The 27,941-nt window shown below is 38.0% G+C and overlaps 1 protein-coding gene across 3 annotated transcripts; it reads left to right on the top strand.

Moving 5' to 3' along the window:
* Positions 1-311: 311 nt before the first annotated feature.
* On the top strand, positions 312-27,941 carry FBXO15 (F-box protein 15). Of its 3 annotated transcripts, none has more exons than XM_061364666.1 (10): positions 312-557; positions 4,227-4,346; positions 6,225-6,329; positions 10,475-10,597; positions 11,015-11,224; positions 13,228-13,357; positions 15,756-15,838; positions 17,050-17,195; positions 22,740-22,864; positions 26,508-27,941. In XM_061364666.1, the coding sequence occupies exons 1-10, from the start codon at positions 457-459 to the stop codon at positions 26,775-26,777; spliced, it is 1,413 nt and encodes a 470-aa protein (XP_061220650.1). In that variant the 5' UTR covers positions 312-456; the 3' UTR covers positions 26,778-27,941. The 3 variants fall into 3 exon arrangements, with proteins under 3 accessions (XP_061220650.1, XP_061220648.1, XP_061220647.1); XM_061364664.1 differs by having other exon boundaries at positions 10,475-10,717; XM_061364663.1 differs by lacking the exon at positions 312-557 and adding an exon at positions 961-983 and having other exon boundaries at positions 10,475-10,717.

The following is a 27,941-nucleotide window of genomic DNA, read 5'->3' as shown; positions in this document are numbered from 1 at the left end:
ATCGCTATTAGCCTTTACGGGGCGGCAACAGCCGCTCGCCGCTACCCTAGCGGAAATCTTCCCGGGGGCGGCGGAGAGGACGGCAGCGGCGGGCCTTAGGAGCGGTAGTTTAAACGGGCTCCCTCTTGTGCCCGCCGCTAAGAGCGGCTCCCAGCAACATCACTACAACGACCGCCATGCCGAGCGCCGCTGCCACCACGGGGCGGGGACACTCGGCAGCTAAAGAGGGGGGAGGTCCGCCCCGCGTCGTACGGCGGAAGTTGCTCTCGCCTTTTTTATGCTTTTTAATATATTATATGTATATGTATATATATACATTTGCTTTTTGATCTTGCACACAGAGGTTCCTAACAGCAATGCAGGTGACGTTTCCACCAGAGAACGGCTCTGGCTTCACGGAGCCGGCGCAGCGGCTCACTGCGGGGAGGGGAGCGGAGGAGGCCTTGACAGGGGCTCATGGCGGGAGTCAATGCGATTCCCGGGTGTGTTAGCGCTTTCCGTGTGCCCCACACCGGGCTGCTCGGATGCCCAAGGACCGTCGGGGCAGGCACGGCAAGGTGCAGTGGGCAGTCAAGCCCGACAGCTGTCTTGCCCCGGGTCTGCCCCGATGGCCCATTCTGAGCCCGCTTCGGCCCCTGCTGGCAGCTCTCGAAAAGGGCGTCGTCTCTCCTGTCCCACTACAAGTTCCAGGGGTGGGAACTCCCGCAGCTTGTAGGGACCAATAGAACCCCGTCATTGCACCACCCTCCCCGCGGCGGCGCTCCTGGGCCCGCCCCACGGCCTCACGTAGGAGGTAGCAGCGCCCTCCTTCCCTCTCGTCTGGTGCGAGGCCACTGGCGTTAGGCGGAGCTGGCCATGGCGACGGGCTGTGGTAGGCACCAGCGTGAGTGCAGGGCGGTGCCGGCAGCCGACGTGGCGGCTTTTCCTGGTGCCGCAGAGGTCGGGCTGCCGTCGCCGCCTGTTACCCCCGCCGTCAGGCCCAGGTAATGGTTTCTCTGCCCGGCCTGGGGAAAGGCTGCCAGGCGGCGTCGACTGGGGTTACAGCGCTGTGCTGACCCAGGGCTGCCGGCTCGTGTTTTGGCACGTTGCCCTTAGGGAGTGGTTTGATGTTTAACTCCTGTTGCTGGTCAGGGAATTCCGGCCCACCTGTCTCACGGCTGTGGTTTGAAACCCTGAACTTGCTATAACTCAGGCCTGCTCTTTTATGGCCATAGTGTTCTTCTCTCCCTGGCCCTGTGGAGGGGTTTCTTTGTGGAGGTGACACCTTGTGGTAGGAAGCACGAGCATTCCACGTGTACATAAGGTTTATTGCCCTGATTTCTGTCTGGGTAGTGGGGCTTAAACTTTGCAATGTGCTTGAGCTTAGAAGTAGTACTATGTGGTCTTTCAGTTCTTAAAAGGGGCCTATAAGAAAGGTGGGGAGAGGCTTTTAGCAGGGACTGTTGTGCTAGGATGAGGGGTAATGGCTTTAAACTAAGAGGGAAGACTCGGGCTGTATGGGAAGAAAGAATTCTTTATGGTGAGGGTGATAAAATACTGGACCATGCTGCCCAGAGAGGTGGTGGATGCATGAACCCTGGAGACATTCAAGGCTAGGCTGGATGTGGTTCTTTGCAACCTGATTTAGTTGAAGATATGCTTGCTCATTGCAGGGAATTGGACTAGATGAGCTTTGAAGGTGATGAGCAGTAGCCCTTCTACAAAGTACTAGCTAGCTTTGTGGCTGATGTAGGTATGTTGAGGGTAGTTATGCCTTTGTAGTACATGGGCAGATTTCATTGTGGAAGGTGTGATTAGCTTAATTCTTACAGTGAAGGTTCAGCTTCCAGAAGTTTAAATCTTAGAGGCAAAGTTGAGAAAGCAGTTTTTTCTGCTAATTCATTTGTACCACCTTGGGTTTCATAGCAGTTTCATTCCCCCCATTTGTTTAACCTGTAAATGGCCTGCCTAATACCCACCTTTCTAAAAGACCTTGGACTTCTTAGTAGAGAAAAAGAAACAAGATGTCAAAACATTGCTGTTATTTCTGTTTATCCCCAGGTATGCATTTAACCTCTACAGAGGTCAGGGTTTGTCAGCTTTGTATGCTTTCTTTGAAATAGTTTTGTTCCCTGGCCAGCAAAACCCTCAATAGTAATTTGCAAGTACTTCAGGGTGTGAAAGTGTAAATACTGGTACAAAACTGAGTCCCACAAATTGAAAACTAATGAAATGGCAGTTGAGATTGTTTGGCCTCTAAGCAGGAACATCTCGTTTGTTACTAGAAGCCTCTAGAAGAGGGGGAGTAACATTGATTTTTAACTTGAGCAGGCAAGGTTTGTCAATACGGCATGAAAGTGTTTTCTTAATACTGATTTCAAGTCTTAGCAGACAGAATTAAAAAAAAATAGTTTAGGATTTCCTGTTGTTTCTGCATACCTGAAGAATGTTTTTGGTTTGGAAGATGCAAAAATTCAGTACTTGTTTTGAATCGAAGCTCACAAAAGTGGTAGATACTACTATATCGAAGTTCTCAAGGCACGTGTAGGCAGCATTTCTCTTCAGAAATTCCTTCCTGGGGTGAAGAAGAGGGGGTTGCAAGGAGTGGTTAAAAAGAGAGCAAGAAGGACTGAATAGAGACAGTGCAAGTTATGCTTGTATCAAGTAAAGTGTGTTGTAAAAACCTGGATCTAGCACCTGATCTAAATTTTGTACCTGGCATCTGTGTAGGTATGTCACTCTAGAATTTGCCCAAACTAAGTATCTTTGTGCTTTCAGCATAGCTAGGGGAATAGGCTGGCACATGCTGCCCAGAACGATCCAGAAGTGGTAATTCTGCTGCTGTTGAACATGACTTATAGCCCTGAATCCCTTCAGTGGGCTTTTGAAAAATGCAGTTTGTTGTAGCCTTATTGATTAAGTGTACTTCTCGATAATAATACATGGGTAAAGCATTTGCTTGACCTTCAGGGTATATTTGACATACAGTAGTTGTTAATTTTGTCAGCCTATCAGTGAAGTTAGTCTGTCATTTCAGCCAAGCTGAAATGTGCATAATTTTGTGTCATGCTTATAGCAATTTCCAGGAGAATTTCAAGGATCTTTTTAATTTATTTATCTATTTATTTTCCCTAGCACAACTGACAATGTAGGTCAAAGTTGTTCTTTCTAATTTTTATTTTTCTTTGAGCACAAGCCAATCTCAGTTCAAGAACATTGGGCATTAAATGTGCGTGGTATCCATGTACTTCAAAATTAGATTGCAATTTCATTCCCAAAATGTAATGGGTTGCTTGGAAACCCAGAGTTGGACTGACCAGGTGTTGTAAAGTCACTTGGCAATGCAAATGATCGCTAACAAAGTGTATGGGGAGCTCTGTCTGCTTGGTGGCATCAGTGGGTATGATGTGTTAAGGATTTGATTAAGTTTGAGTCTCCGATATGAATATTTTTATGTGGTTGAGTGACAGTGTTTGCAATTACAGCTTCTAAAATTTTTACTATCAGGAAACTTGGAAAAAATGTGTGGCCAGTTGGATTTTAAGAATTTGTTAGTGTTAAAATTACAAAGTTACTTTTTTTAGTAAAAGAAAGTAATTTTTGTCAAAACTGTTGCTTGTTACTGAGCAGTAAGAGCATTGATACTATTTTGCCTGTTAAACTAGCACTTACTGTTCAGATTTGTGGGTACTTTAGCAAGGGGAAGTCTGAAATAAGACTAATTTTGTTTCAAATACGGTTCTGTAGTCTGTACACAAGTATGGTTGTGTAGTCCAAGGAATTCTGTTTGAGCCTTGTCAGTTTTTGAGAAAGTTTCAAGGTACTGTTTTATTCGATATCTTTGAATAGCTTAACAAATTTGAGTGGCTCAAAAGCATCTCTGGAGTACTTTTGGAACATGATTATGGTGGCCACACTGGTGCAGCTGTCTAATGTTAATGGATTTCTACTGAATTCAAATTGATTTGGTGGTGCAACACTGTTCCCTTTTGACTACTGTAAGAGATTAATCATAGGAGAGACACCTATGAGTTTAAATCTGGCGTCTTCCTGATGTCAGGTATTTTAACTTGGTGATAATTGTTCAAATTTCTGAACTGATAATAATGACTTCACAAATATTCAGGGAATTCATACAGTGTATTCCCTGAATCCTGTCTCATTTGAGATGTGGAATCTAGGTGTGCACAGTATGCATATTTCTTCTTTTTGTGATGATGTGATTTCTAAAAGCTTTTGCTTCTCAGAACTAGGTCAAGGAGCTCTGCTGCCAGGCCTCAGGGAGATGCTAGAGCTGTACATGCTGGAATTAAAAGTCTGTATTTGACACCTTCCATAAAACCGGAGTCTAATTTGGGTATAGAGAGGTGAGTATGTCTTCAGTTTAGGAGTAAGAGTGGAACACCCCTTGTAGACTATATGTTATCTTTTGACTGCTTACCAGTTACTATATGGAGAGTTCCATATCAGATATTTTGAGTTGAAAGGGAAAGATTTGCTTTCCTGGCCTTTGTTGATCCTGATGTTATCTGGCATGTTTTTCCTCACCTCCTTTTCCAAGTTCATATGAAGTATGTAGGTAAGACTTCAGCAGCTCCTTTGCAAGTCATGGCCTGTGTTATTCCTCAAGGATAAAAATTGTTACTGTATTTGATAAAAGCCAGTTTGGAATTAAACTTCAGTGTTTCTCTTGATGTTTCTCTTGATGTTTGCTGCTTTGTACAGAGAGGCTTAGGCTGGTGGAGTGGGATGAGGGGGGAAGAATAGAGTGGCTGCTCCATATTTGTTGCAAGGTAGATGTTTCCCTTCCTGTTTGACAGTGAAAGGGCACTTTCATGTAGTCATGTGTTTTTTCTTTTTTAAAATTAGCTAGGTTTCTACAGAAGACATCTGAGAATATGTTACAGGAAAGATTAATTAATTTTTTAATGTACATTTTGTAACTTCCTGTGTAGCCATGTCTCTGTTTTCCATTGGATGGACAGTTCAATCCCTTACACTGTTAATTTGATGTGAAAGAAAAGAAAAAAACTCCAAACTTTCTCAGCTTCTTTCAAACATAAAATAATATTGTTGCAACAACCACTGTTGAGAATTCTGGATCAAGCATACTATTTTAGATAATCTGCAGATTTTTTAAGGGATCATTTCTAAATTCTCTCTGGAATAAATGCAGTAACTGCTTTGGGCTTGCAATGTTTGAGTTATTTTGCATAATAACTGTGCAAGTTTTGGCACAATCATCTCTATGTTAGTGCAGCTAGGATTATGAGTTTTGATACAAACCTTGGTGTATTGGCATTTATTCCATACTTGAAAGCTGTGTGCTTCTGGATTGAGTATTATAAATTGACAAGTGTTGTAAATGACAGTGGTAAATGGACAAGAGACACAGCTGAAGTGTTGACTTTCATAGCACCTTGTATTTTCAGTGGTGATTTTGATGTTACCATACTGTTATGCTTCAAAACTTAAGAGTATAAAATGCATCTTTTTAAAAACTCTGTGCAGTTATCAGATACTTCTCTAAGGGTATGAGGTTTCTATCTGTTAATACAAAAATCATGGTGGCTCAGCTCCAGATTATGTTGTGCTTGTACTTAGGCTGGCACCTGTATTTCAGGCAGCCTTAGAGAGGCACAGAAACATTAATGTTCAGGAAATGCCACTCAGCTCTTATTTTGTGTTTGCATCTTTCTGTTGATATAAATGAAAACTGCATGAGACCCTTGAGCACATATGGTTTGAAGGTTTTTGTGAGGTTGAGCACGATCTTACTGTTTGACTAGGACATTTATGTCCTGGTATGTCCTAAGCCCTGATGCCACAGTGAGGAGGAGACTGAGTATAGGCAGTTCTGGCAAACCCTAGTGGTTGTGGACTATGTGTTAAAATCATGTTACAAGCAGCGAGAAACTGAAGTTGAATGAGGTAGTTTCATGTCAAAATGGGTTAAAGTTAACAAAGTTTAATGAAAATGAAAACCTATAGCTTTTCATGTAATTGTGCTGTGCCACTTGAATAGGTTATGGTAAATGGTTTTAAAAAAATGTCTTGTACTAGAGATATAAATCAGAACCCACACTCTGCAAATTAACACTTCTGGTGAGTTTTGATTTGTTATTTACAAGCTGATAGTTTCCATCTCTTGTTTTGCTCTGGTTTAGAATTAAAATTCTTTGTCATTGGATTTTCTGGGGTTTGCAGTCAAGTCTAATGGTATTTCTCTTTCTCTTGTTTTTCAGCATGCCATCAGAAATGCTGATAAAGATACTTTCCTATTTGGATGCTGTGTCCCTGTTGGCTGTTGGTTGTGTGAATAGGCACTTTTATCATCTGGCCAATGACAAGTAAGGAACAGAGAAGCATAAGTGCTACTCTTAATTGTGCAGCAGCTGAGTTTTCCTGAGTTATGAGTCTTTTCTAATTTAGTTTCACTCATGCCAGAGCACTGATGCATATACCTACTGGCAATTACTCTGCTGAAAATACACTGCACAGCTCGTAGTACAATGTGTTGCATGGAATTCTAGCTGTACAAGCTCTGTTCAGTTTAATGGGAGTTATGAAGCAAAAGCTAAATACAGTGTTTTCAAATGTAGGTATTATATTTTTTTGTTATTTGCATATATTTGCTTGTATTCACATGCAGCTGCACAGGCTTTTTAGTTCAGACAGTCCTTACTGGTGTGTAGCCAGTAGCTATTGAGAATTGTCATATCTTTCATAATTTTGAAGTCTTCCTCATTTAGCTCGTTCAGTCAGGTTTTTGCAGAGGGTTTGATTTAGTCAGGGGATTCACTAGTGGGTTTTTTCTGTTGCTCTTTCTGTCAAATTTTGGTGATTTCTAACTGAAACGGGCGAAGATAAATACTACCATATTTTTTAAACAATTGCTTATACAGAGTTCACAGATTGATTGTACCAGTATCATGATAATTTTGTGAAAGTATCAGCAGGAGGAGGACCTAGTTGGTATGTGATAACTAGGACACATGGGTATTCTTTTTTTTTTTTTCCTTTTTTTTTGTAGGATTCTGCTGAATAGTGTTATTTAAATCAGAAAATGTCTTCCTATATAGGAAGCTGCTGCATCTTGGTGTTCATCCATTTCTCACTTATTTGCCAGAACTTGTACAATGAATCAGTTAACGTCGGCATTGACACCTTTCAAACTGATGAATTTGAAGGGAAGGCCATTATCCAGATTAATTTTTTTGAGGCTATCAGCAGGTGCATGTAGATAACAGCTGTGTAGTGGACACAGATTATATATCTCAATATGCATTTTCTACTTCAGGATAGTAAGGTAGGACAAAATCATCGAGGTTGTTTGTGGGAAGCCAATTCATCTGTCTCCATCTCAGCAATGTCTGTTTCCATTTTCTAATCTCAACAGAGATTACTGTATGTGCACAAATGGGATTTGAGGAAGAGATACTTTCCCTTATCTAGAAGACTGACTTGTCAGTGGGACTAGGTCACTTCTTCTTGCTGGATTTCTATGGACCTTCTTGAGTCCCTGAGTCCTGGGGTTTAATTAAAGGTCCTCCATATCTCTGTGACAAATCTGATCTTGGTTTTTAGAAAGAGTATGTTTTGATGATATTGCAGGATACTATCCTTGATGCAATAGGACCATCAGTCTTTCATCGTGATATATCTGTGCTGCCGAATACAGAGCTTTTTCGTTGGGCCCTTCAAATAATGTCTCTGTTTTAGCAGTTCCTTGGCACTGACGTCTTCAATGTAAATGTTAAAGGCAGGGAATTGTTTCTGACCCCTCTTTCTGCACCCCACTTACCTCAGTATGTTATTATTCCAGCCTTCCTATCATGCAGTGTAGAAAGCTCACATGGATGATCTGTCTGAAAGCCTGAGGATTTTGATCACCAGCAGAAACTGCTTGTGTAAGAGGAAGTGAGAAGCCGGAGAACAGGGGATGGTCTTTTTGCCATTGTGGTCATCAGGTGATGACAGACTGCATGTTCACTTCTGGCATTTGAGTTAGCAGTAAGAGGTTGTGTTGGCTTGTTTACAATGTCCAATAAGAGGCATTGAGATGAATATTATACTTAACGCTTTGAAGCAGAAGTGGTGTGTATTCTGCTGTAAAGAGGCAAATTTGTGCTTCCCTACTGGATGCCTTTGTGATTTGTCTGCTCTGAATTCTTCAGAAGTTGAGGATGAGGGGACAGCGATACCTCCCTAAGCACTTGCGATTCCAGGTCCCCCTTTTTTTCTCCTCTGCCTCCCTGCCCTGATTGAATTTTTGAACTTCTTGAGCTGATTTCTCAACTGCTTGCAGAATACTGTTCTGGGAAATGAAGAAGCAATATGTAACTGAGAGTGAGGAGAAGGGTGGTAGGTACTGGTGGTAAGTCTGTTTTCCTTCAGCATAAAGTGCCCGAGACTGTACTGTCAAAATGCAGGAAGTGCTTACTACTAAACCCTGGCTTTTCTGCAGCCAGCTGTTGAGTATCTCTTCCCATGTCTGTGCTGGGAAGGGGTTTCTAGTTCACAGCAGAGAGTCACAGGAGGACATATTAGTGGACTTTTTGGCTGAGTAAGACCAGTTGGATGATACACTGCTCAGTTTTCCCTGATGATGTTGTGCCAAGACATTGCTCCTCTGTTTTCATCATCTCACAATTCTTCATTGCTTTGAAGTTAAATAACAATTTCCTCCCTCCATCAGAAATGTTTTATACTATCTGATAACTGGGTTGTCTTTTCCTTTCTGGGCTCAAAATTGAAGTATCTTTGTTTTACTTATGGGATTGTTCTTCATATATCCTACCCCCTGCTCAGACTTTGGAAGGGAAAATTGAAAGCTCATATTGACTGTGAACCCCCTTTTACCTGTCACAGAAACTTATGGGTCTGTGTGTTTTAAACAGCTTTGACTAAAAAAGTCTCAGGATGAGATTGTACATATATCTGCAGAGCAGCAGCCTGGAAGGTTTTTGCATAATTCCCGAGTTTTTTTGCATCAGTAACAAAGAGCCTAGCTCTTGGCATGTGGTCTCAGCAGCTGATGAAGTGAGGGTGGTTTTCACGGGTAGGAGGTAGTGTGGGATTGATTCAGCCCTTGAATGCTTTAATTCTTTAAGGAGAGAAAAAATGCATTACAAAGCACATTAGTGTAAGTTTGCCTGGGGATAAGTGAGGGCTGGTAAAGGTAATCTTGCTGATGAATGGTAGAGAATTTCTCTTGGGAATTTGTTTCTGTTGCTATTATTTTTTTCTAGTGCAGCTAGGTAGACTCTGTAGCACTTCAAAATTGGAAAACTTACTGGAAACTTTTATTTACAGGTTGTTTGAATTCTTGTAAGTTCTTGTACTTAATATACAATGAATTGCCTTAGAGATATTGGAGTATGGGGGGACGGAAATGTGACCTCATATTTTTCTTAACTGGAAAGAGGTGAAGCTATCATTCCTGTTGCATTTTTCTTTGATCTCTTAAAAAGATGTCTGTTCTCTGAGCTTTTCAAAAGAGAGTGCAGAATGGATTGACATGACAGTAGTACCACCACCAAATATAGGTGATTCTAGTTGTCTTCGTCTGCCTCACTTCCAGCTAGAGTGTGTGAGAAACTTGAGGGGTCCATATTGTCTTTTCAATAAGAGGTATTAAACCACTTTTTCTACTAGCAGGTTTTGTGTGAGGAAGATGAATCGTTTCAGGGTGGAATTTTCAGAAGTAGTTGTTTAACCTTAATCAGTTCTTTAAGTTGCTGAGTATGGCTATGCTGTCTCTGAGCTTTCTCCTGGATCCTGTATTTTCAGGAAGACAGACAAGACTTACTTTTTTTCATCATGCTAGCTTTCACTCAGATATATATTGTTTTGCTTTGTTGGGTGTTTTTTTTTGTTGTTGTTTTTTAATCTGCTTCAGTGAGTGTGAAGTGGCAGTGTAAGGTGAAGGAAAGCCTTTTAAAAACCACCACACCCTAGTATGCTAATGTGGTGCTTAAAATTTCCCAATATCTGATGATTCTACTTTCTAAAACAATAGTCAAACATTTTCTGTATATGTAGCTGAGATTTTTATCAACATTATTGGCGTGTTGTAAGAACTGCGTATTTTTTAGATTTTTTTTTTTATTCCTGTGGTAGAGTGGAAGGTTGTAAGTGGATTTCATTTGGTATACATAATCCAAACAAGAAACATGTTCAGAGATTACATATTCTTTGAGGTAACCCAGTAAACCCATGCGAAATGCTGACACCTAGCATCTTCTGGTTCCTAAGCCTTCATGTTTGCACCAGGTAAAATGACCTCATATAAGCTGCTGGAAGGTCAAAATGAGGAAAAGTGGAGAAGTATACAACTGCGCCTTTGCGTTTCCTTGGCTAATACTAATAATCTGGGGTTTTACATGTTTCTGCCAACATGCTCAGTGGTAGCTGAGACAGGCATGTAAGAATAATTAAATAACTATTTTTGAAATTTATGTGGTTTTCCTCTTTATTCTGTTTTTATTTTCAGTGGAATCTGGCTGAAAATCTGTTCCAGTTGTTTTCAACCAAAAAAGACAATCTGGAAAATGAAGTCCGAACAAACAGAAACTGTTTCCTTGAGCTGTGGTGCTCTACATGATAGAAAACCTGGGTACTGGAAGAAAGAATACATCTTCAAACAAATAGCTGTTGTCAAAACTAGAGTAATGCAACTTGTTAAACCTGTAGATCCTTATACAGGTCTTCCATGTAAAAACAAAGAAGCTATGAAGTAAGCAATGCCTTATCACATGAGGTGTTTACTCAGGAGCAATGTACAGAATATTGATGGCTTTGGAAATGATGGGGAGATATGGGAATAGTGTTATAAAATGTATTTCAGAATGGGAAGAAATGTGATAGCCTATAAATGACCTAGCCTGAAAAGTGTAAGTAGCTGTTAGTAGAAATGTGAAAATTCTGGGGAAGCACAGTTTAAGTTTTGCCACTTTGAGAATTTTAATTTTTTTGTATGCTTATTTTTTTTTTCCCAAAACACCCTTCTTCCCTCTCAATTTCTAAATAACAGAGCCTCTGGCTTGAGTTGGATAATTGTTCTAAAGGAAAGAAGTGGAAAGGAACACTTGATGGAGGAAGCAAATCTATCCTTTAAGGATACATCTGTTACTATACTTTGGTATAGTACAGACTGGCCATGCTTAGACATCCTGTCAACCCTAAAATTATTTGGCGTTATACCATTGCTTCCTGACCAAAGCAGAGCTCACAGCAAGAATGGGTGAGTTTTAACACAATATTTTTCTGGGGGAGGGTTGGTGTAGCTGGTTCATAGTATGTCTGTAGGAGCTACCTGAACTTGGTTTAACTTAAGAAGTTAATTCTTTCTGAGAAAGCCTCTCACAATACAGTTTATTCTAAAGCCTGTGTCCTTCTCTTCATTGGTAGAGCTTTTTAGCAAGAAATAGATATAATCCAGCAAGCTATGACGTTGATTTGTAGGTTAATGTAGCTACTGGCATGCAAGATACAGACTTTTAGGGCCTGCCTTGGAAAGCTGAATCTAAGGCATAGATACAAATGAGCATGAAACAAACATGTAGATCTAGGAGGATTTAATGTGAGAAGCTTAGATAGGGACAGTACATCAATGTTTATGTGGCTACAATAAGGTAATCTGTGTTACTAACTTTTTTTTTTCTATCTGATAGGTATGTATGTGAATTTAGGGAGCTCTGTATTTGGCTACATGTACAATATAAGAACATGTGCATAAAGTAGCCTACAGCACAATGTGGGATAGCTGTTGTTTTGTAATTTAAGTGTGTACAATATTTTTCTGGCATGATATTCTGAGAAAAGATGTTTAAATTAAAAATGTGTATTTGAAATATATGTATTTGGTTCCTGTGAAGGAGTTTACCACATCTGTGTCTTACCTGTCATTTTAGTGTATGCAGTATCAGCTACATGCTTCTTACACAAAACCCATAGCCAGTATAGCTCTGAAAAGAATGAACTGCGCACATACAAAACCCAAGGTTCCTCAGGAATAAGCAATGTATTTGCCTAAAGAAAAAAAATAATACCAAGAAGCCTTTTGTGTCGTCAGCTACACAAGTCTTTCAGTCAGATTATGTGGAAGATGTAGTTGCTTTACCAAGATGATGATTCATATGTAGAAAATAGTAAAATAAAACTTGCAAGCAGCTAGTGTATTTCACAGAATTATACGTTTTTAGCGCTTGTGAATATACACAAAGGTAATGATTTCACAAATATCAGAATGTTACTGAGAATGTTAAGACTATAAGGAGCTAGTGCAGGGACTTTGATAAATTTCCTGTATTTACGCCAGCTTGCTTGACTTAAAAACAGAGAAGGTTGATGTCCCATCTCCTCTCCAAATCTTACAGTTCAAGGTAAAGTGATGAATTTCCTGTTGGTTGCTGTTTTCTTAGCAGTGTATAGTGGTAGGTGATACTATTTGAAACTGTTGGGAAAGCTAGGAACAGTTTTGAATATTGTAAGAGCATAAATCTGCAGAAGGTTTTAGAAAACGGATATTTCTCCATTCTGAATAGGTAACACAAGACTCTGCTTTCTACTCTTTTGTTATGTGTCATTAGCCAATAAGAATGCCCGTGAGGTATGACCTTTAGTTAAGCGATAGTATGGGCTAATTTGCTTTAATTACAGGCAAAATCTAGAAACAATTTTCTAAAAAAAAGAAAGCTTCCTGTAAGAGAAACTTTTAATTTATTAGATGTGCAGTTTAATCCTTTCCTTGGAATTTTGCTTCTGTGGAGGAAGAACTTATCTTCTTAGTACCTAGCTTCATACTGACAGATGCCCAGTGATTCCATCTAGTACCAATATAGTATTTAAAACAAATTATAAAGTAATTCTGTGGCCATTTTTAAATACTGGGCAAATAGATCAGTTTTTCTTTTTTTTTTTTTTCTTTAAGTTAGTATATTGGCAGTCCTGAGGTAGTGGTTGGATTTGATGATCTTAAATGCCTTTTCCAACCTAGTTGATTCTATGATCCTATAATTCCATATTAGATCCTCCTAGAGTGGGTTTTGTTTCTTGTTAGGTGTTGAGATCCTGCTGGAATGCTGTAGTTGTTCAGAAGTAAAATTTGTAGCTGAATGCTTTCAAAATTGTTTTCATCTTGTGCGGTCAGTCAGTCTTCAGAGTTAAAAAATCAGATTAGGCTGAACTTGTCGTAAATAAGGAGACATAGTCTGATTGCTGCATTTTTTTGTGTTCTTTTCAAAGACCTCGTCATCGTTCCTTAATTGCTGAGTATCATCTTGCTAACCTGACTGAAAAAAGTGTAGAAGTTGGTGCTGATAAGCTTGTCCGACTCTTCTGTCTGAATTCAGGACTTGTAGTAGGACTTTGGAAGGTAATATAAACATTTTGTTTTGATACTGTATTATGACTTGAAGGAACAGATTATTTTGCCTGGTAGTTTGGGATTTGGGGAGTTCGGGGGGAGGAGGTTGGGATTTAGTTCTGGTTTTTTTTCCCACCTTCCTTTTCTCTTTTGTATTTTAAAAGATCTTGTCTAAACTAATAACAAGAAAATGCAGGTAGGGACAGCTAGTTTACAGCTTCTAAAGAGCTGCTGCAGGACTATCTGTACTTTCCAAAAAAATCCACCTTTAAGAAAAATAACAGTTATGTTTCATAGTATATCAGATGCTGTACTAATCTTATTTCTGTGTTCCATTATATTTATTTTGCATTCTTCACATGCCAAAGTTTGATAACCTGAAGACATTTTAAAGAGAATGGTTTCAGGAGGGATGTGATTCTTCCCCTAACTCGCGCCTTGCCCTGTCCCCATCACTCAAAGCAATGAATTCCCACAAGGCAACTTTGCTAGTTGTTTCCTTTAATCTATGTTGCCAGGTAGTCATATCATGCTCCAGCAGTAGGAACGTACATTTTGCCCTTTTGTGGATATTCAATTCTTGCTGTCAAGTGTCAAAGTTAAGTAGTTAGTCTGTGTAGGCTGTATGTGGGGATAAATGTCTTTAGAGAGCAGTGCAGAGCATCCCCAGTAGATTCCTACTGTAAAGGAGCCTGTGTCTTAGTGAATACACTGGCACCTCGTTGTCGACCTGAAATTGCATGCAGTTAGGTGCTATGGAAGCCTATCTCACATGTTCAGTTCTTGGACTGAATTCAGAGGTGGCAGCCCTTTATTCCTCTTCCAGCCATGCTAATAGCATAGACATAATATTTAGCACTGGCAGTGAACTTCCCTGAGGGAGTTTGTGAATAGTTGATCTAAGCCATGTCTCATTTCTAGCTGGAAACTCTTGCTACTTCAAATGTGCACAATCACCAGAGGAATTGTTTAAAACCACAGAAGGAATATTTGTTTCACCCTTACTTAAAGGTGTCCATTTCACAGAAAACGAGACTGGCTGACCTGCATGAACCTCTTATGAGTTGTCTCAATCTGCAAGAAGCTCTGATAAGTGAATAGCCATTTCTTTTGCATCCTCAGTTTAGTAGATTTATGTCCATATGTTGTTGTCCCTATTGTCCTGCTAATGTGTTGCCCCTTCCCATGCTTGGAAAGAGAACTCTTTCAGCACCTGGAAATGGTTTAGTCTTAACTAAGTTCTACAAAGTTGTTAAGCATTGAGTGCCTTGCTATGATATACTTTTCCTGCTTAATTTTCTGAACAGCTGTTCTTACCATTTATGTGGGAGAGTAGCATTAGGCAGTCAAGTGTAGGTGGGTGTGATAATCATAAATGCCACACATCTTGTTTTTTTACACACAGCTATGTAACAGAAATTGCTAATGCTAGTAATTTTGATAACCAGGGACAGGTTATGTGGGCCTTTTGGTGTTTGGATAGAGAAAGACTGAGAGATTCTATGTGATTGATATATCTTTCTCATTACATCCTTTATAGATGCAATTTTGCATTACAAAAAGTGCAGAGAAGTATCTAAAGAAGTAGCTTAAAAAAAGAAGTTCAAGTAGAGGATTCAATTTTCTGTTTGGTAACCCAGAGAGATGAAAACAACAGTTGCCCACTTTTCAGAACAGAAATAAGCTGCTGGCAGTGAATAATTTATTTTGCTGCTGACTTATGTGTTTGCAAATGTAGGACTTAAAAATGTGTTGTTATTTTTGTTTTTTAAAGCTGAAGTTCTAGCATTCTGTGTTCTTGAGGTAAAGAGGTACCTTTGGCTCTGTTTAGTTCTCATGTTGAGCTCTGAAGTTTTCTTTGAGGTATATAGGCCTATAGAAGGTATACCTTACCATTTTCCCAGTAGCATGTAATCTGGTAAGATATTTGGGGTTTTACTTTGATATTCAATATTTCTGTTGAGTAGTTCTGTATTCCTCACTGATGTTAGCCTCTTTGCAGATAATTCCTTACACAAAATAAGCTTAATGCTTAGGTATTTAGGAGCTGGGAGTAAGGCCTATTTGACTCTTTTTAAGTGTCTGGTTTAAAGCGGTAAGTAGAAGTTAAAGAAGTGCAATTCATGGATTGGTGCTGATAACTTTTTCCCTGGCATAGCTAGTTTCCATCCTCTTCTCCATAATACAGAAATGATGTGACCTTTTACATATATTCTGTATTCTTGTAGCAGTAGATAGTAGGAGTAATAGGAGTCCTAGCGTTAAAGCAAGCTGTTATTAACATTATTAGAGTAACCAGCAGAGTAATAAGCAGCAGCATTTATCTATGAATTTTAATGCTCAGGAAGACCTTATGAAGAAAAAGTCTTGCCAGATGAAAATACATCTACTTTAATTAACTTTTCAGGAGAAAAATGAAATTGCTTTTGTTATGACGAGTCTTCATTATCATCAACTTTTTGAGAGAAGCACTTTGGGTTCTGCTACTGTGTAAGTTTTGGGTTCTCCTTTGTGGATAATAAATATAACCTTTTGAATAAAGCTTTGAGTTTTACAGTTAGAATTGGCTGCTGGTTTATATTTAGGGAGTCATTAACTGTGCTTGTTTAGTATAAACAACAATGACAGTAACTACATACAAAGCTGGAGAAGTATTTTCACACTCAAATGTAACCATTGTTATACTGTTAAGGAGATAATTTAGTCATACAAGTGTACAAGTACTTGCTATATTGAAAAAGTTAGAAATACACTCCACATGCTTTCTCCTGTTTCTCAAGCAGTCTTCTTATTCCCTCTTCCTATCTGAAAGACCTAGAAAAGAGGGAGACATTTTAAGAAGTAGAATAATTATTTTTATTTGTGCAAGAGGGAAGAAAAAAATTCTGGTAAACTGGTAAGGTGCCTGCATTTATCTTTCAGCCCTATTGAAAAAGTAGCTGGATGTCCTATGCAGTATTTGTGCATATGGGTGTATTCCATTGTACAATGTAATACCTGTTTATACACTGTAAACTGTTTAAAAAGATGGTGTTTTTTACCTTTAGAGGATGATTTCGGGGGTTCATTTTTTCCCTTCAGCTTTCTGCTCAGATACTGTAGGATCTACTGGTAGTCTTAAATGCTGGCTATAACTTAGTGTGTCTCTTTTCACCCAAAAGGTAATACTTAACACTTTGCCTTGGTACCAAATAGGATAGTATGTAAGAGCTGCTCAGTTGCCTCTGGGATTTGGGCTCTTCTGGTCATTCTTGTATAGTAGCTTCTCTTTTAGGTTAGACACAGACAAAATTTTCAATAACTGCTATTCCAGGGAAGTCTGTAGCTTTTAGATTTGTATTTAAGCTGATGTGTTTTTTGTTAGTTGGGTTTTTTGTTTGGGGTTGGGTTTTTTTGTGTGTGTGTGTTTTTTGTTTGTTTGTTTGTTTTCTCATAAACAACTTGTTATTTTGGAGTTTCGCAGGTGTACCTTTTAAGGTTGAGTGCTGTATTTTCTGCGTTTGGCTAGGCTGGACAGCTGATGAGAAGTATTAGACACTGTATTAGCTTAAAAGAAATATGATGAACTAGAGATATTTGATTTTTCTAAGAATTTTTCCCCTCTTAGAACCTCTCCTAAGGTAGGGCTTTTTACTCTTAAGTCTTTCCCCCTTAATTCTAGTATTGTGTTGTTGTTAATGATTATTATTATTATTTTAAAGTAAATATGCCCTTCCACCTCATAAACCTTTATTGGATGATGTTGACCCAGAATATGGACTACATGACTACAGTCTACATCTTGATATGCACGGTAGAAGCTGCACCTACCTGTGTGGAACATTTAAGAGCCTCTTCTGCAGAAAAGGTAGAGTTGGCAGAACAGTAAGGTCTGATTTTAAAATGATCCCTGCTGTTGTATTTTCCTTTTATATCCAATATTTCTGTTTTAAGGGAAGAAACTGAAATGGATTTTTAAATGAAAGCTGTATTTTTCTTCATTGTGTGATTTTTATTTATTTATTTATTTATTTTATATCTGCATGGTACATTGTGTGGTGTCGTAAGCTTGCTCTGTATGAAATCTGCCTATTAAACTAGCATAGTGTCAGGCCTGAGATACAAGTTCTGCAGATTGTCAGAATATTTTTGTTTGCTTCAGTGCTGAATTAATAATGCAGTGGCATAGCTTTTGGTGTAGATTGATGTTCCTTCCACTTGTACACTATAAGAGAAAGTAAGTTTGTCCTCATACATTTTGGAGACCTATTTCTGTAGAATTCTAAAGTATACTTAGGTGCATTGACAGATTAAATATTTAAATACATTTGTAGAAGATACTGAGAACTTGAGGATTTATAGCTTTTATTTAGGTCAACTTAGGGTAGTCTATTCTGACATCCTTTCATTGTGTGATAAGCAATTTCAGTGACTGTTTTTAACTGTGCTGCTTTTATTCATTTCTTAATATTTCTTTTAATGAGACATGATTGGCTGTCCTTGTTCAGGCACAGCCCAACTTAAAAGTTGTGCTAGTTTTGCAAAATACATAGGTGATCTCTCTTTTGACTTCAGCACAATCTTGCCTACAGGTATGCAGCTGTCTTTCTGTCAGGAGAGACAGTAGTCAGGTTGAATATTTAAAATCAAACACTGGAAATCAGTTACTTCTCCCCCGTATTTTTCTGCTAACAGTACTAATGAGCCTTCTGTTGGTTTCAGAAAATACTGGTTTTGTTGATGACAATAGAGGGCACTGTTACCAGGCTTCGGTGTTTCTGCAGTGTTTGAGCAAATTTTCCCGTGTGACACTTTTTAATTTGTTTCTGATGACTCCAAAAACTGTCATTTAGTCTATAGCATTGTGCACAGCGTGGAGTGTTGTAGTCTTTTGAATTTGAAACGTGTATGTTTTCAGATTCCAGAAAAGCTGCAAGCTTGAAATAAAGGAATACTTATAACGGTAAATCTTCAGTGAAAGTCTGTCCATGTAGCAATAGAAATCTCTCCTGAGGTGTTGTTCAATACAGGACTCCTCTTTATACCCTAAAAAAAAAAAGTAATTTCATCTGTAAATTGGCCAGAGAGTTGAGTTTTGGGGTTTGGTGGTTGTTGTTGGTTTTGTTTTTTTTTTAAGGTGAATGTCGTGTTCTGTTTTCTAAACTGAAAATTTTATGCTCCTAGCAATACAGCTCTACAAAAGAAAGCACTATGTGGCACGCTGTTCTGTTGGTATCACTTTTTTGCAGCTTAAAAGCTACTTCTGCTAAAGGTCAAGTTGATGCTTATGCAAATTGTAACAAATGTCCATGATACGGTTGTGGTGCCATCTTACTTTGCCAGTTAGGCAGTCTGTTTTATGATAGCCTGTGTTTTCTGAACTGTTTTATTTTTGTGTCCTTTAGCTGCGTGACAGCCATTAGATTCTTTTCTCAGAGGACATCAGCCATCTGAAGCCATGGCTCTGTAGGCAATAAGCTCATTTGTCATCTAGACCCTTCCATGTACTTGCACAATAATTCCTTTTGGAAAATGTTTGATTTCCTCCATAATTTGTGTTCAGAAATGATGTAGTGAGGCAGCTTATGGCTGTCTGCTCTCACATATCTTCATGGTAGTTTGTTGTCCACTTTGCCCCTTATGGTAAACATGGTGCTTCTGAATGTGTCCATCAGAGTAGGTTTGTCCCATCTGGTGGTATTCGAAGGGCTGCATTTTGTTTTTAGGCTCCATTATAGTGATACTGTTTGTCCCATTCCCTGGGTGGGCTCTGAAACATGGAGGTCTCTGGCATAGTGAGAAGGAAGTCTTACTGTTTCTTAAAAGGCTCTATGTAATCCAGATATATTTCAGATTATGGATGTGACATGCCAATGACAGTTTCCATAACCTAAGACATAGAGCAGTTGTCAGGTGGTTGTCAAATACTTACTTACTTGCTTCCATCAGGAAGGTGTAGACAGTTCTGCGTTACCAGGGAATACCCATTTGTTATTCTGCAGAATAACTGATTTACCTGTTCACATCTAGTTTTCTTTTTTGTCTGTCTTCATTAATGTTGTGCTTAATTTTGTTGCTCTATTTTCAGTTCTTTCTTCAAAATTAACATTAAATTAAATAAGTTATGTCACAGTTTATTGAACCAAATGGATGGTGTATATATGGCTTAAGATGTTTTGTTTGTTTTATTAATACTGCAGTATTTATTGCACTGCAGCAGCTAGCTGGCTTGCCACTCTTTTACTCCTTTGTCTGGTTTTTAGAGTTTTATTTTATGCTTCCTTCCATTTAAACAGAATTGGTAGTATGGTCTTGTTGATGGATACTATAGGGTGAATATGCTAAATACTTTAAAATAGAATTGAAAGCGTTAGAAAATTTCTCGTGTCAGGAAGCTGTGACAGGCCTTTTATATGACTTAGAAGACATGATACTGCATTTAGCTTTTTCATAAACATTCTTGAAATGTATTTACCTAGGTTTCCAACTTTTTAAACATAGCTTTGTAGCCATATGTTGGCCTAAGCTTTGGCTTTTCAGTGTTATTCCTTGTCAGTCAATACCTTGTGCTTGTAAAATGTAATGGGGTGATTTTTATATGTCTAAAGAGATTTTAAGATTTGTTTGTAAAATGTCACATCATGTATTTGGAATGTTTTTTGCTTGACCTTGAAGGTTGATTTTCAAGTTTAAATGACCGTTTCAGCATGGTAAGGCCAGTTGTCACCACCAGAACTAGTGTTAGAGCACAGCCTTCCCTGTGAAAATAACAATCAGATTACAACTTGCAATAAAGGCTTGGTTAGCAAAACAAACTTGCTTGCCTTTTAGCTAAAATAAACACCTTTGAACTATTGGATTATTTGCTTCTTTCCCAGAGGTTTGTCTGTGTGATACATGTTCTCTGTATTGGTATTCTCTTTATGTGGAAGTATTTGTTCCCTATAACCTATATTAACCTGATTAAAGGGATGCTTTGCTGCTATTATGTGTCTTGCATAAACTCTGGACTGTAGATATTAAAAAGGGATAATGAAACAAATTCTGGATAAGACTGAAGAAAGACTTGTCCAATTTCCTTCGTCTGTTTGCCTTTGTATTCTTAACATAGCTTGTTCTGTCCTTTAATTTCCTTTTCTCATCTGACTGGGAAGAGGAAAGGGAGTTTTCAGTGCTTAGCACTTCAGCTTCTTGCTAATTTCTGTGCATACTTTTCCTTTCTCCTGGATAGGAGGTTTACAATGGAGCTTTTATATATAAAAAAATAAATAAATTAAGGACTGTATTAACTAATCCATGTATAATTGACCTTTAGATTCCTGATCTGTGTTCCCTATCTCCAATTCTGGCTTAAAGTTAAGAAGTAACTGCAATATGTTATACTTTCATCAGGTGACCCAGCTAGTAATGCAGCAGTTCATGTTATTAATGGCATGCAATAGTAGTCATGTCCTGGGGTTCATTAAGTTATCACCACTATGCTTTTTTCAATCTGTTTTTAGTCCATTCCATTTTCCATTGTTTTGGATGGGTGACAGGAACAGCTGCTTGCATTCGAACCTGAATTGCAGATAACAGTGCTTTGGAAAAAGTGCTTCTTGACTGATGGTTTTTAAAGTCTCTTGTATAGAAGCTCAACTCTAAGTGTGGGCTTTCAATGTTCACTCAGTAAAGCTTGACTATTTATCTGAAGTATTTTAATCTGGAACAAAGTCTTGTCATTGGATTTGATTTACTGAGTTTTAGAACTGAATCATTTGGGCAGGTATCAACTTAATATCCTTTTCTGCGCTTTGAGCTGAGTCCTGAAAGTTAATTCTGCTTACAGTTTCCTCACTTGAGTTCTCAAGGACTTCACTGAAAGAACAATGATTATCACTGGAGTGATGTGTTTTCCTTCAACCATACAAAATACTTTCGGGCATAGTCATGTTGGTTTCATTGTATTCAAACTCCTATTCCAGACAGGGTCTGTACTGAAAAACCTGCTGCTTTTGTCTTCTATCAGGTGTTGGGCTACTTCCTCCCCACAGTAAGTATTCTTTGGACTCCCCTCTTGTGAGTGATGTCTTTCCAGCATTGGTTTGTAGCCAAGCATCTCTTGGGAGTTGGTCCCTCAGTACCAATTCAGAGAAGTTTCTGGCTTCTGTGGTTAACTGTGGGCTCTCTTTTTCAGTCACTTTTCCTCCAGCTGTCTGCCTTCAGCAGCCACCAGGCAAAAGTTTTTGCTGCTCTTTCACAGAGGCTTTAGCTTTTTAACTCAAAGGCATCCTTTTGATGTTGCTTCTTCTGTCTTCAGCCTCATATTGCTATTTGGGCTTGGTTGAAGGAGAATCACAGGCAAAACACTTCTCCCTTTTTTTTCACCTTTGGCATTTGCTCCTTAAAAACCTGTACATGCTCCTTCTGTTACTGTCTGACAATCCAGGGCCTGCTATTGGATTCTGAAAAACAGTATTTTCTTGGGAATTTCTTGTCTCCCTTCCTGTCTTCTGCTAGTCCTAGATACTTAATTACTTTCCGTTTTTTTATTCTTTTTTTTCTTTGAGGTCTGTAGTGCTTTTGTTTGCTCTTTTAAGAGATTATCTCTTGTTCAAGGAAATTTATTTAAGGCATGTCATACTATGAAATCTGGTTGTGTCACACTGTGATGCTTTCTCCCCACAGCTCTCTTTGTGGTCAGGGATTTTGTTTGTTATGATGTACCCCAAGTTATAATTGGAGCATTATCCTTCCTTCTCAAATAGCAAGGGAAAAATGAGCAAAGTTGATCTATTCTGAGGGAAGAGGAAGACATACTAAACACATATGGTTATGTGTAGTGACAAAATAATTAAAAAAATCACAAAGTAATTATGTCAAAAAATGAGCCTTTGGAAAGCTGTTTTAAAAATGAACAAAAATATCCTTTCCAGGCAGAACCAATAGTTCTCCATATACCCTGTTGTATCAGTTGAGTTACCAGGCAGAGCAGAGAGGTTTTAAAAAAGAGGTGTTGTGTGTATCTCGTCATTTACTTTATGTGTTATGTATTGAGCTTGGCTTTTGGAGAGTGGGCAGTGATGGAGGCACTGGTGGCATGAAATTGAAATACTGAACATGGAATTTACTCCTTGCATTATTGCAGAAGTCCTTTAGGTGGTATTCAGATTTTTATACTCAAATATACCCAATTTTTTTTTTAATCTGCTGATTCTACTGTAGGTCTCAGAATGAAAGCCCTGAACTGTGACTTAAATTCTCTATAATGTGCTTGGTATCTAGCTGTAGGTGTATGTTTGGTATTGGGGTTCTGTATGGGTGAGTGGGAGGAAACCAAAGACACGAAGACAAGCAGAGAGAAAGTTTGCAGTATACTTGGGCTTAGTTTGATTTGTAGTACTATAATGTTATATATTGTTAATATTTTCAGATGACATTGCAGATGAATATTTGAAGCTCACAGCTGTAAGCTTAAAGGATAATACAAAGCACTTACCTCTTATTGGGACACCCAGCTTATCCTGGGAAACCGATGCGTTTAAAGGCAATGTAAAGGTCAGTCAGAAATAATTTTTATTTCTGGAAGTGCTTATCTCAAAACAGAATTATGTTTATGTATCCTAAATATGCTAATTAAAGCTTATTTTATTTGTGAAAGATGTCTGTAATTAGGAAAAACTCGATTCAAATATTGAAAAAAATTATGTGAATTTTGAGGATAAAAAGTTTTCCTCTCTTAGAGTTTGCATTGCATGATAGACCCATTATACATGTGTGACGATTCCAGTGCTTTCTACTTGGCAAAGATGCTGTGACTGACCAGCACTGTTTGTTTGGAAATGCTGGACAAAAAACCTACTGCCCATGTGTTTTTTTTTTTCATCAGGGGGTGGTATTGGTTTTAGGGGATTTGTTGGGGGTTCTTTGTTTGTTTGTTTGGATTTTTTTTTTTTTTTTTTTTTCTCTTTGGTTGGGCTTGGGTTTGGGTTTCTTTGTAGGCAATAGGTCTCGAAACCCAGAAGTACTCTGAGATTCTGCTGTAGCGTGTATGCACAGTGAAGGTTGAAAACTGTCGGAGAATGTTAAAATGCTACTGGACGCAGGCTAAAATACATTCCACATTCATGCAGCCAGCACCTTGCCCTTGAGTCATGTATATGGGTCAGCTGGATTAACTGTTCATATTTGAGAGGAATTCTCACTTGTTCTCTTACATAGAATTCCTAGAAGAATCATTTTAAAGGAGGTTTGAAAGTAGTTCTGTAGATTTTGCAGTAGTGGTGAAAGCACATATTTTTAAATGTATTTCATTTACCTGAATGTTTCAGAAGTACCAAAAATTTTGACAGATGTAACTTAAGCATAACTGAAAAATTACCTGGTTCAGGACTTGATTTAAATTTTGACACTGTCTTTGAAAAAAGTAAAAATTAATAAAACTGTCAGTTCTGCTAATCCTGCATAAGTGTGGAACAGAATACTGTTTGATAACAGTATTTTGCTCATAGCCATTCAAATACTTGTTTTATAGCTTACAGTGTCAGCCAGTTTTCCTATGCAATGAGGAATATTAAATTTTTCTAAAAACTTAGTAGTCTACTAGTATCTGTTGGGATCATCAACTGCAGTTGAGCTTGAATTACAGTTTCCATTGAGTGCTTTCTCTGACTGCTTGTGGTGATGTTTTTTCTTCTTTGCATAGTGGCAAATCTGTTCGCTTGCATTTCTTTCTCAGTTTACACTCAACTTTTTTGAGTTGGTTGTTTGTTTTCAAAAGAACATGTCTTTCCCTATGTGGTTTATTAAAAATATTGTATCTTGGTAAGTAGAAGGAACTCAAGTTGACAAGAAAACACTTTTAAGGGAATTGTTTATCATCTATCTTTGATTGCCATGAATGTTCATTGAGAACCGTAATGCAGAGTAGGTGTTTATTCAGGCTTCTGAAAAAATTCAGACTTTAATTAGTTTAATTTTACTTTATTTTTATTGTGTATCCCATTAATTTTGTTAGAACTATTTGTGTGCTTAAAGTTAGTAAGATCTTAACACTTAATTACAGAATATGCTTAATTTGCTTAAAAAACATACAATAGGAGCTAGGATATTTTGGTGCCATTCCACAGACACCAGAAAATTAAGGCTCCTGAGAGACTTTATTGTGGATTTTCAGTATAAACTGGGCTTATGAGAAGGTATGAGGGAGACTTTTTTACCAAGCACTGTAGTGATAGGGCAAGGAACAATGGTTTTAAGCTGAAGGAGGGTAGATTTAAATTGAACGTTAGGAAGAAATTATTTATTTATTTATTTATTTTATAATGAGGGTGGTGAGGCACTGGCACAGGTTGCCCAGAGAAGCTGTGGCTGCCCCATCCCTGGCAGTGGTCAAGGCCAGGTTGGATGGGGCTTTGAGCAACCTGATCTAGTGGAAGGTGTTCCTGCAGGGGGGTTGGAACTAGATGATCTTTAGCGTCCTTCCAGCTAAAACCGTTCTATGGTTCTGAATGATTTACAGCTGCTTGGCAGGTTTTTTACTTACATGAAAAATAATGAGTAGTGCATAAAACTATGGCAAATTAACTGTCAGAAGAAACAGAGAGCTACAGCTGTAGTCTTGAGTTTAGCTTTGTCCTGAGTGCTTATGCTAAAAGGTTTACTGAGTATTTGTTTCTAGGAAAAAATAAACAATACTGATATTATTTTTTTAACCATTTATGGTGAGAGCTTGCACATGCCAACAGATATCTGAGGGTAGAATTCAATTTGGTATTTAACATGAATCTGTAAAACTTTTGAAACTTGTGAAGGCCAAATAATACCGGTTACAGCAACACATGCTACTGCTTTGAATTTATTTGAGTTTTGCCCAGTACTCTAAGGCATTTGTTTTGATTTTTTTTATTTGTTTGTTTGTTCGTTGTTTTTTTTAAGAGGTTATTTTTTGGCATTTCTGGGTATTTTTAATAAAAATTAGTTGCTGAAGTACAGGTAGTTGGAAATACATGAAAAGAAAAAAACGAAAACCCAATACTTAAGGCCACCCTGGTTTATTTTTCATAATTGACCTTTCATATGCAAGATGTCAGACCACAAAATAGTAATTCTTCCTTGTTTAAAGTAAATTTATACCTTATATAAGATATTAAATGATTGTCAGATTTGTTTTGGATTTTTTATTTTCAGCAGTCTACCGTACCAAACTTAAGAAAACTGTATGTATGACATTACTACTTATGTTTGTGCCATCTGCTCTGTATTGTTTGATTGAAGTATGTTAATAGAGAAAGAATGTTAAAGCAATGGAAGCACAGCTATGTAGTACGGTGAAATAAAGCATTCCAAATTTCAGCATGAAATATATGATGTTGGTTTATTTATGCTTTTGGAGCATATGATACTCCTGCACACTTTGCATATACACAGCATAATAAAGATAATCTGATCCATTTAGTGATTCAGAACTCGTGAGATTAGGTAAAAGTTGATATTAACCATGACACAAAGTCCACATGCTTTTAAGGCACATGTGAAACAATCCATTTGCAAGTAGCAGAGAACTGGCATCCTGACTTTTGCGTTAGAAATTGGTGTAATTGTGTAATATTATAAAGAAATATTTTCAAGGCTTTTTAGAAGGAGGAATTATTTGGAGGGTAGAAAGATACCTTAGTATTATCTTTTGGGGAACTGTAGCTTGCAGCCACTCAAAAAGTGCTGTATAGCTTTCATTTATAGTTGACATATAAGGGTGATTGTTGTGTGTGTACACTGCCTTAGGGATGGTCTCTTTGAGTATCTTTGCAAATATTGCTGCATTCACACAAGTTTAGCACCTGAGTTTAAACTTAGGTTTCTTTCTGATATTGAAAGGACTATTAATATTGAATGGCAAGGTAACTAGTAATTGAGAAACACAGGTGCTAAAGTGTTTAAGAAATAATATCTGAAGTAAGTTGACATTGCTATCTTCTGTAACAGTTTTTGATGCCTGTAGGTTGCAGTTTTGCTGTCTGTAGGAAACCTCTAAATAAGTGTTTGTTGCTTTGCAGTGGAGTAATGTCAATTATATTTTGAGGTTTTAGCCTTTGTACTAAAAATTGCTTTCTGAATCCTTGATATGTCTCCTAAAGTCAGGGACAGATCTACTTACTGTGCCATGACACAGGGAAATAACCTCTTCTGCTTGTGTTTATAGGACTGCTATGTGATGGATGTTACTCTCTTGGATGAAATCGGAAAGCCCTTCTGGTGTTTTAGTGCCCCAGTCTGCATGGATCTGTCTTCCAAGGCATCTGGTCTTTATGATTACATGGGTCCTATCTATACCACAGACTATGCAGATTCAGAGGGTAAAGTCTATGTTGAGTTGGTGTGGTTGGAAGAAACAAAGGAGTATTTTATAGTCAATTTGGTGCTTTATTTAAGCACCAAAAAGGTAAATGACTGGTTTGGAACAAATTACTAACTTAACTGGGTCAATAATTTCCTGTAAGCAAGACTGTTCCTGCAAGTTTTTCAGTAGCAAATGCAATTGTATTTTTGGGTGTTTTAAGTGACATTGAATGGATTGAAGAGACGTGTTGATATAAGTAAGTGGTTTTCTTCACTGTTGGACATCACATGGTTAGTCTGTTTCTGGTACTGGCTATAGTTAGATTAGTTTTAGGAATATCTTCTTTATAGATACTTGTTACCTTGGTTAATGTTTCTTGCGAGCACCATACCTACTTAATGTGAAGGTGCCTTATTACATAAGCCACATTTTTTTTTGAGAACGCTAACTTTTATGTCTAGCAGTAAAACAGCATGTGTGCTGTTCCCTTCAGATTCGTTAGAATGTTATTGGTAAATAACAGGTTTTGAAACGTTTTGTTAAATGCAGAAGTACATATTTTCTTTTATCCAGAAAATACTTCAGTGTATTCTAGTAGAGGATTTAAAAGGCAGACAGAAAGTCACAGATCTAAACAATATGGCATTTAAGGCATTTGTTAAGAAAACAGAATATCTACTATGAAATTTCTTTAAATTCCTTTTTGTTCTGTTTTCTATTGTTCTAACCTTCTCTCTGATTTGACTCTTGATACTTGCCTCGTATACTGGCCTATGAATAAGCGTGCTAATTATCAGCACAGCTGAACTGATATCTGCTCTTACTGAATGTACATAATATTCAGTTGTTTTGGGAACAATGCATATCTGATACCATTTATCTAACTAAATAAGTATTCATATAAAAATGGACTATATGTGTCAGATCTTTCAGGTTCCTTGAAGTAACTTTAGGACCAAATCTTCTACTCCTTGTATAAAAAAATCCCAGAATGACATGATAATGGGACTCCAGTCTCATTTCATAGCATGTTACAAATCACAGCAAATTTGTGTAGTTTCACAGTAGTCTGTTAAGAAAAAAAAATGCACCAATATTGTTGACTTCTGTGACTTTATTATGGTAGTGATTACCTTAAAAATAATTTCTCTATTTAAGTAAATGAATTGGTTCATGCAAGCAGTGTTCATGTGTAAGCACTTGTGCTTTGTACTACAGAGACATTACCAGATCTGTACTATAGTGTTTCTTCATGTAACCTTTAAAGATAATAAAATTAAGGCTGATTCAGTTCTA

Source organism: Neopsephotus bourkii, unplaced genomic scaffold, assembly GCF_033783945.1.
Source record: "Neopsephotus bourkii isolate Nb327-2 ecotype Australia unplaced genomic scaffold, CSIRO-AGI_Nbou_v1 NB_1248, whole genome shotgun sequence".
NCBI classification, from domain to species: Eukaryota; Metazoa; Chordata; class Aves; order Psittaciformes; family Psittacidae; genus Neopsephotus; species Neopsephotus bourkii.
The sequence above is the reverse complement of the archived record's forward strand: the minus strand, read 5'-3'. Positions and strand labels throughout refer to the sequence as shown.

Excerpts from the sequence above, each read along its gene's own strand:
- FBXO15 (XM_061364664.1), top strand. The coding sequence starts at position 457 with ATGGCGGGAGTCAATGCGATTCCCGGGTGTGTTAGCGCTTTCCGTGTG. Across the intron at positions 11,225-13,227 it reads AGAGCTCACAGCAAGAATGG|ACCTCGTCATCGTTCCTTAA; the intron begins GTGAGTTTTAAC and ends TTCTTTTCAAAG. Across the intron at positions 13,358-15,755 it reads TTGTAGTAGGACTTTGGAAG|GAGAAAAATGAAATTGCTTT; the intron begins GTAATATAAACA and ends TTAACTTTTCAG.